General features: G+C 45.5%; 2 protein-coding genes across 2 annotated transcripts; one reads left to right on the forward strand and one right to left on the reverse strand.

Annotated features, from left to right (window-relative positions):
• Window positions 1–920: 920 nt before the first annotated feature.
• Window positions 921–2,682, reverse strand: vkorc1 (vitamin K epoxide reductase complex, subunit 1). Its single transcript, XM_086064190.1, has 3 exons — window positions 2,421–2,682; window positions 1,609–1,718; window positions 921–1,346 (listed from the first exon to the last, which is right to left on the reverse strand). The coding sequence occupies exons 1-3, from the start codon at window positions 2,603–2,605 to the stop codon at window positions 1,135–1,137; spliced, it is 507 nt and encodes a 168-aa protein (XP_085920316.1). The 5' UTR covers window positions 2,606–2,682; the 3' UTR covers window positions 921–1,134.
• Window positions 2,683–3,256: 574 nt separating this feature from the next.
• mapk7 (mitogen-activated protein kinase 7) lies at window positions 3,257–9,011 on the forward strand. Its single transcript, XM_086064163.1, has 7 exons — window positions 3,257–3,603; window positions 4,184–4,458; window positions 4,867–5,032; window positions 5,725–7,142; window positions 7,304–8,388; window positions 8,476–8,606; window positions 8,706–9,011. Exons 2-7 carry the CDS (start codon window positions 4,188–4,190, stop codon window positions 8,851–8,853), a joined length of 3,219 nt encoding a protein of 1,072 aa, XP_085920289.1. The 5' UTR covers window positions 3,257–3,603; window positions 4,184–4,187; the 3' UTR covers window positions 8,854–9,011.
• Window positions 9,012–9,044: the final 33 nt, after the last annotated feature.

Genomic DNA, 9,044 nt, shown 5'->3' on the forward strand with positions numbered 1-9,044 from the left:
AATATTTTGTGATGTTTTCAATAAAAAACATTATGGGTTTTAACACTTCAAGCAAAGCTTGAAGATGATGATGCAACGTCAATGGTTGAACAAAAATGCAGTTTTTGGGTTACCTGAAAAGTGACCATTTTGGAGGTACAAAGTAGTTTCCTTGTAGTGTACTAGTTGCTGTGCATCATTTTGTTGTTTGGCCAAACAGTGCAAGTTGTTTGGGGTGAATATAGCAGTATGTAAAAAAATAAAAAATAAAAAGAAGAAAAGACACAAGAAACATCACAGTTAAAAAAAAAATAATAATCAAGACTTTACCGTATTGTCAGTGGGTGCAGCCGACAAACAAAATCTTGCTAGGGTGCATTCTGGTGATACATCTTAGCGAAGTCCCTCATAATTATTGGAGCTGCTTTAAATTTCAGTGTGTACTAGCAGTACATTGTGTACTTTACACACTGGATTTCAGACTTGTCTCCAACACATCCCACTACATACATTATAGTACGGTGGCCCTCAAGGGGTCAATTAGAACAGTATGTGTAATCAGTATGGGTTATTGGGGAGTTAATTTCCCCTGTGAATGAACAGGGGAATCAAATATGGGTCGGTTCACAATAAAGGTGCCACTTAAGTCTATAATTATTCTCATTTCGTTTTGATCATTGGACATGTTGTTGGTTGTTTTTCCAATCTCAAAACAATCCTTACTAAAAGTGAGTCGTTCGTTGTTGCCAATGCTGCCTTCGGGGCTTTGACGCCATCTTGTGGTATTTTACGGTATTACAAAAACACCTATCAGCAGCTGAGATTAGGTTGCACAAGAAAAATGTGAATCCATGTTTAAGTGTAATTTTCATTTCGTTTAATCTTCTGCTGTGATTTTTTTAAGATTGGTTTGAGTATTGCGTAATTCACACAAAACAAAATAACATCCGTCAACTTTATTATACTGTATAAATCAAAGGCCACAAATGTTTTTAAAACAGATGACTGAAAAAGTGAGATAAATCCTGTTTTTCTTTCAAAAGTCTCAGCAGGAGTAAATAAGGCAGTAACACCAGAGATCTTACTTTGAGCCAGGAGAGAGAGAGCGAAAGGTGTTGAATGTAACACTTTTTTTTTTCTGGTCTGGAATGATTATTATCTTGTCTTCTTCTTCTTCCCTTCAATTGCACTTCTTCGCTTGAGGTTGGTGTAGAGCAAGGCAAAGTTGACGATGTATGTTGACACGCACACCATACAGAAATCTCCCAAGACAAAAGCCAGAATCGAGGCGAGGTAGAACGAGCCTGCCACCGATACCCAGGAGGAGAGCACCAAGAGCAGAGCGGCCTTTTTGGTCAGGGAAAGACCTATACAAAAAAAAAAAAAAAAAAACACATGAAGAAGTCATTTTGGGAAAAATTGTCTCAAATAAATGTTCATATTTTTTGGAAAAGCGCATGCCAACACAGTAAAAAAAAAAAAGAGCATAACATTCACTTCTATACAAACTATCGGACAATGAATTCAACTGGAATGCCGACCAACATTCCGGTTTCCGCTTTTTGTCGTTGCTTACAAACCACACACAATATCTGTACTCTGTCATTTGGAGAAGGCAAGCAAACTAACCCAGGCCAAGCTGCAGCGTGTAAAATATGATTCCAAGAATACTGTTAGGCTGGTTCAGAGGGCTATCTTGGGCAACAAAGAACTGGACCAAGCCAAAACCACGTCCCCATCTGTAAAAAGATAAATGAATAGACATCTTTTTAAAATATTGCATACAAAATGAAGTCATAGCTACGTATAGAATATGGAGATAGCTACATTGCATAGCTAAATAAAAGATACCGAGCTAAAGACAGCAAGATAGCTAGATGGATAACTTGCGAGCTACCTAGCAATGGTGGAATGCGTCTTCGATTTTTTATTTTGTTATATTGCCTGTTGGACAATGAGTGCAAAGTGCTGACTGCACTTTTTTTTTTTTTTTTTTTTTTTTACAGAGTGCTCACCCAGTGCTTTACACGTAGATAAAATGCATAAACATTCATATACAGATTTAGAGTTAATTAAAGAAAATAAACGTCTATCAAACCAGCTACCAAATCATAAGTGCATTTCACAATTGGGGTCAATGGAGTCCACTGCTCTGCTACCTAAAGAGAAAAACAAGGCATTTCCCCTTCAAAAATCATACAGATCCTAATTATGGATATTTGGTGGGGGTGACAAGAGTGCCACGCATGATTTGAATTAAGGTGAAATGTCCCCCATGAGAGTGGGGGCCGTAAAACGTGGCAATGAAAAAAAGGGGAGGCGGATTCCGGCCACAAGAGGCCATTGAGTTAAACCTCCAACATATTCAACTTCACATTGGCCCGCGGCTACATTCCATCTTGTAATACGCGACAAAGTGCAATAGAAACAACAAACAACACCTTGATGTGAAAACTTTGGAGCAGCTGACAGACTCTCCCAGATCGCACATCGCTCTGTACTCGGGGTCGTGCTCGCGAGACAATTCCACGTGGAGCGCGTACACTGACAAAATCAAACCAAAGATACACAAAAGCACGCGCACTGTCCTCTCCCACTTGGGCATGCCTACTGTTGCTGCTGCCATGTCTAAATCCACGCAAAAACGACGTTCACTGCTTCAGCAGCAGGGAAGAAAAGGATGTTCTTGTAAACGTGGGCTGGGATGTGTCCGTCCACATAATTCGATTGCTGATTGGCTCTTGTGGTTTAAGCTCCGCCTTTTCGCTTGTTGATTGGCTCTAAGGGTTCTGGCCCATCCTTTCATTGGTTTGCCAGATTTTGGACCTGACCAGTGGACAACAGTGGCGTAATGCTGTTTATCTAGTGAGATACAAGTTATGTCCACAATGAAGTGTAAATACAACTCGTTCAAATACAACAATCGTTCAATAAAAATATTTTAAATTCATATTACAGATTTAGTCCATTCCACATCAACAGCCATTTGGGGGTTTCAATAATAATTTTGTGTTCAGTGCTGCCATTGGACATTTAATTATTTAGCTACTTGTACTTTTCTGTTGTGGTTGACCCAAACCAAACTAGTTACAGTTCCATTGTTATTTAATTGTCAAATAAAACTATCGAATGAGAATGGTAACCCCGCCTTCCCTGTTCCTATTGGAGAGTGTAGCATGGCTCACACAGCATTGATTGGCTCCTCACAAGCCAATCATAATGCCACGAGAGTTTTTTTCCCCCTCCCCAGCACCGGACAGACACGCACAACTTTTGCCTTCGACGTGATGCTATCCTTTGAAAACAAAACAAAACAATCCTTTACTTTATCAACGATTTTCTGCAGCGACAACGATGCGATTTTAAATCAGGCTGTACTGTTGTGGTTTAAAGTCATAAAATCGCCCATGTCGCAAAACAGGGCGAAGGCGGTCGCTTTGAGCGCAGGAGTGTGCTTTTTTGTCCGACAGATGGCGGTCGAGCAACTTGATGGCTGGCGACCGCCGCGAAGGGACGCAGAAGAAGAAGACAAAGACAAGGAAACGACAGACAAAAACAAGACAACAGACATGTTACCGAGGGATTAAAAGGGTCAATTAACTGACGTTTGGGCGAGCTCGCAAGGTGAACGACCGCTCCATGACGCTTAAACACACCTCTTTGATTGATTATGTTTATTAAAAACAAAAACAACAACAGTGACTTACATGATTTCACGTTGACTAGGCTACGCCCCTGCCATGAGAGATGGGGAGATACTGCACTGTAGGACGATTCAATCTTTGGCTTGTTCTTAAGCATTACATTGGGACAATAATTTGTCGTTTTACTTCATTTGCTTGCACGGGGATTTCAGTTTCGAGAGCGTGCTGTATGTGAAGGTGCGCCCCCCACTGCTGTCAATGAATACCCGATCAGCGTGATCAGTCTGTCATTTCACTGAGCAAAGTTGCTTATTGAGGCCAAGAAGGGCACTTGCTCAAAAGCAGTTACCCATAAGGCACACATTTTACACTTACAAACATCTCACTGCACACCACCAAACCAAAATGTCATAATGTATATATCATGAAATGATCTCGTCTCAATGTACTCACAAATGTACTTGATGTGAAATATGGAATCTCAACAATTAAGTCAAATGAAACATGCCAGTAATCCACATTTGACCTCTGATCACAATGTATCCCTCTCATTTCCACAGAGATATGTCATCTGAGGAGCATGGGGATGGCCAAAACTGTCAACCTGTGGCCGTGGCGTCTGAAAGAATGACGACCGGAAAAGGCGACGACAACCAGCATGCGGTCAAGTCGATGAGTGGCAGCACAGATACCAGCACAACTGCCAAAAACTTGGCTTTGCTTAAAAAGCACTCGTTGGATGTGAAGTTTGACGTGGGCGAGGAGTACGATGTCATTGAGACCATCGGGACCGGCGCCTATGGCGTCGTGTCATCTGCCAGGAGACGAGATAACGGTAGGGCTGATTTGATTTGAAATGTATTTTGTGTGTACAGTGAGTTAACTCATTTATACCAGAAGGATAGCTTCAACCAACTTTTAAAAGTTAGGTCTTTACCTACTTTCTGGCTTGCACAGTTCTACAAATGAGAGGCCAAACACGCTTGCTTTAGGTTATTTGTCACTCCCAGTGGAAGCTTACTGTAAAACAAGAGGTAATTAATCAGTGTGTATTTAAACACTTATATCACTGGCATATAGTCAACTTGACTCTAAAATGTGATTTGCCTGTATACTCTACAAATTCACTCATTAAAAATCATCAAGGTTTCAACTTTACCACAAGCTCATTGACATTTGTGCTGTCAGAAAAGTGTGCAATCCTATACTCACTTTATTATTATTTTTTTTAAATGTTCCTCAGGCCAGCAGGTGGCGATAAAGAAGATCTCCAATGCCTTTGAAGTGGTGACAAACGCCAAGCGCACCTTGAGGGAACTGAAAATTCTCAAGCACTTCAAGCATGACAACATCATCGCCATCAAAGACATCCTGCAGCCTAACCTTCCTCACTCAGCCTTCAAGTCTGTGTATGTACTGTTGTTATCCCGACACAAATGCGTAAAGGATGTGCATTCGCAGAGGTGGCAAAAAGTACTCATACTTAAGTAGAAGTACAGATATCGTTACACAATGCTCATTCCTTTGTGCGTGTTAAAGTTACAAGTACTGATTCCACTCCTTAAGTAAAAAAGAAAAAGAAAAAAAAAAGACTTAAATACAAATAATAAAATACAGTCATAACTTTCATAACTTGGAACAGTGATAAACCGTATACCATTCATAGTGCTTGTACTAAAAATGTGGAAACATTTAGCTAGCATTAGCTTGGCCTTATGCCATCAAAACGCATTTCCATAGCTTTGCTAATGATGTGAGCCAGCTAACAAAAAATGCTAAATTAGCTCCCGATGACGACTGAACTCATTGTTAACGTTACCTGGTCAATTTTTCCCACCCTTCAAGATCCAAGATCTCAAATCACTCTGTTTACATCCTTATTTCGCCATTCGGAGGCTGAAAAAAATAATTAGTATTCTGAGAAAGTAATGAGTAGAAAGTATAGAAATCTCTTTTCAAAAGTCATCAGATTAAAAAAAAAACTGTACAGATGCCTCTAGTTTATTACTTCCAACCACTGTAAATTTTCACTTTTCACTTTCTAGTGTTAGATGAAATGGCTCCGGTTCACTCCCTCTTATTCTTCTCATTGTTCTCGCAGGTATGTGGTGCTGGACCTCATGGAGAGTGACTTGCACCAGATCATCCACTCAGCCCAAGCGCTCACCCCGGAGCACACTCGCTACTTCCTGTACCAGCTCCTCCGCGGCCTTAAGTACGTGCACTCTGCCAATGTCATCCACCGGGACCTCAAGCCCTCCAACTTGCTGGTGAACGAGAACTGCGAGCTAAAAATCGGCGACTTCGGCATGGCCAGGGGTTTGAGCTCCCACCCCGAGGAATCGCACTCCTTCATGACCGAATATGTGGCGACCCGGTGGTATCGAGCTCCCGAGCTGCTGCTGTCGCTGAATCACTATACTTTGGCCATCGACATGTGGTCGGTGGGCTGCATCTTTGCCGAAATGTTGGGGCGAAAGCAGATTTTCCCCGGCAAGCACTACGTCCACCAGCTTCAGTTGATTTTGTTCGTGTTGGGCACGCCTCCCAAGGGGCTAATCGGCGCCATTAGAGCCGACAGGGTGCGCTCGTACGTTCAGAGTCTTCCGTCCCAATCTGCTGTGCCCTTAGCCAAACTTTACCCCCAAGCTGAGCCGGGGGCTTTGGACCTGCTCGCGTCCATGCTTCGCTTTGACCCACGTGAGCGAATCAGCGTGACTCAAGCACTGGAGCACCCGTACCTGGGCAAGTACCACGATCCCGACGATGAGCCCATCTGCGTGCCGGCGTTCGACTTTGAATTTGACAAGCTTACGATGAGCAAGGAGCAGATCAAAGAGGAAATTCTGATGGAGATCCAGGACTTTCATAGGAACAAGCAGGGCTCACGTCAGAGGCTTCAGTTCAGGCCCTTGGCGAGGGCGAATGGCGGCGGCGGCGGAGGAGGAGGAGCCGCGTCGCAAAGCAGTCAGTGTGTTGCTCAGGTTTCCTCGACCAGCTTAAGCGAGTCCACAAACATTCCCGGCGAACAGAACCTGAGATCCTCACAATCAAGAGAGGCGACGTCGACACAGGAACGAGTACCGGCTGAGGTGAACCGTACGTTCACAAATCAAATGGACACGTGTAACAAAGATGCTCTCAGTTTACCGTGCCTCAGGAAAAGCGAAAGCGGCCCGGTCGACGTGGACATGCCCAGCGCCAACTCGGACAGCGGCCAGCCGGAGACCATCGATTTAACCACACCCGTGTCCAGTCACGACGCTGAGCCGATGCGGGACAACGAAGGGCAGGAAAGGCGGCCTCCTTCCTCCATCACAACTTTACCCAGATCTGTGCCTTCTCTGTCGCTGTCAGCTGCGCAAGCTCAGTCGCTGTCCCAAAGCCTCTCGCAGTCCCTGGCGACCAACCAGAAGCCTCCCCAGGGTGCCTCAGAGGGGCCCAGGAAAGACGGGGCGATATCGGAAGACACCAAAGCAGCTCTGAAAGCAGCTTTATTCCGAAATAAAGCCAGGGGTGGTATGTTTTTATTCCTTTCCTTTGAAAGTGTTTTTTTTTTTATTGTCACGAAACAGGTAGAATGTTTGCACAAAATATTACATTTGTGGCCACATAGTAGTTTGTGACATTGAAATAGGAACGACGTGCGTACCATCAACAACTTTACAATTTCTATCCAGATGCAAGTGTCGCTGCACTGGGGACAGAGGTGGCCACTGGAGGAGGAGGAGGAGGAACATCGTCGGCCGTTTCCAATCCAGACTCACGACGCCCCGTCACCGCTCAGGAGCGCCAGCGAGAGCGTGAGGAGAAAAGGCGGAAGAGGCAGGAACGAGCCAGGGAGAGGGAGAAGAAACTGAAGGAGAAAGAGAGACGAGAGGGAAGGCCCGGGGACTCGCTGGGCGGGGTCCTGCTGAGCGATAACGACAAGAGTCTCTTGCAGCGCTGGACAAAGATGATGGACAGCCGCAGCGACAAATCGCACACGCCTAATTGCGAAGGAGGGACAAATAAAGACTTTAATGTGAATGCTGTTGTGGGCGATAACGTTCAAGGATCACCCAACAACAACAAACCTGAAAGGGAAACAACGAAGTTTCAGTCTCACGAGCAGCTAATCTCTCACGTCCGAGCCAGTCAGTCCGGTTTGCTCCACCCTGCCGGCAAAAACCAGCAATTACTCTTTTCAATGAGCCAAAAGAAACCAGCAGATATTGTCCTTGCTGTAAGCGGCTGCGTGGACCTGATGGCCGTCTCTGGAGGCTTTGTTAAGAACAACGCGCTCAAACCTCACGACGAGAGCAGCGGCCCGTGCGGGTTCAACTGCTTCGGTAATTGGAGCGGACAGCAATTAGAGAGCAGGCCATCACAACATGCAAAATCGCACAGGACGCCGCCACAGCAGAACTTCCTCCCGACGCAAAGTCAAGCCTTAGCCAACTCGCAGACGCAGCTGCTCCCGCTGGAGACTTTTTTGACCAAAGGCCCGACCCCACTTAGCACCAGCGACGCCAACGGGGAAATCGGCGGCCACAATCACCTCAACCATCACGTCACGCCCTCGGCCGCTAACGCCGGGCCCGCGGAGAAGCTGTGTTCCTCCGGCGGGGACAAATCGAGGCCGCAGGTGCCAAACCCCATCTGCGGGGCTTTAGGGGTCCCCTCGCAGGGTCATCCCAGTTTGGGGTTCGCAGATACGGTCGAGCAGGGCCCCGCCATCGCCCCTGACATCCACACAGTAACACTACAGCTCTCCAAGTCTCAGGTGTGTTTCACTTGGGGAGGGGGGGGGGGGGGGGAGGCAGCTCAGTAGGTCAAAGTTGAATTTAATGAGTGTATTCTGCCATCTCAGGTTGAGGACGTGTTGCCCCCGGTGTTCTCGGTTACCCCGAAAGGCAGCGGGGCGGGCTACGGCGTGGGCTTCGACCTGGACGATCTTCTTACCCAGTCGCTCACGGAGCTGCAACACTGCGACCGAGACAGGTGAGCTCCCAAATCCTTGCCGAACGCTACTCACAAAAATGTTTGGGATATTGGGATTCAGGTAAAATAGCAGGTTTAACCTAAAAACGCCTCCGACAGTTACGACTCTGCCCCGCTGTCGGCCTCGCTCTTATCCGATTGGAGCGAGGTTCACCGGATGACGCCGGCCGACCTGGAATCGCTGCAGCAGGAGCTCCAGCTTGGTTCTCCCATGATCCTCTCTGATTCCATTCCACCCGATGCCTGACTGAGTGCCCGCGCACGTTTGAATGTAGTTGTTTTTGACTGAATGTTTATTTTTATGAACTGCATTACTACGTGGTTTATTTTTATGTGGGTCTGCTAGACCTAAAAACACAAAATCAACTGTGAGCCTGTGAATGTTAATAAATGATTAAAATTTAAGTTTTCTATTTAAAAAAAGAAAGAAGTCTTTTT

This window comes from Leptonotus elevatus, chromosome 20 (genome assembly GCF_054856555.1).
Source record: "Leptonotus elevatus isolate MCC_2025b chromosome 20, RoL_Lele_1.0, whole genome shotgun sequence".
NCBI classification, from domain to species: Eukaryota; Metazoa; Chordata; class Actinopteri; order Syngnathiformes; family Syngnathidae; genus Leptonotus; species Leptonotus elevatus.

Excerpts from the sequence above, each read along its gene's own strand:
- vkorc1 (XM_086064190.1), bottom strand. The coding sequence starts at position 2,605 with ATGGCAGCAGCAACAGTAGGCATGCCCAAGTGGGAGAGGACAGTGCGC. Across the intron at positions 1,719-2,420 it reads TCCAAAGTTTTCACATCAAG|ATGGGGACGTGGTTTTGGCT; the intron begins GTGTTGTTTGTT and ends ATCTTTTTACAG. Across the intron at positions 1,347-1,608 it reads CACGCTGCAGCTTGGCCTGG|GTCTTTCCCTGACCAAAAAG; the intron begins GTTAGTTTGCTT and ends TTTTTTGTATAG.
- mapk7 (XM_086064163.1), top strand. The coding sequence starts at position 4,188 with ATGTCATCTGAGGAGCATGGGGATGGCCAAAACTGTCAACCTGTGGCC. Across the intron at positions 5,033-5,724 it reads CACTCAGCCTTCAAGTCTGT|GTATGTGGTGCTGGACCTCA; the intron begins GTATGTACTGTT and ends TTGTTCTCGCAG. Across the intron at positions 8,607-8,705 it reads CAACACTGCGACCGAGACAG|TTACGACTCTGCCCCGCTGT; the intron begins GTGAGCTCCCAA and ends CGCCTCCGACAG.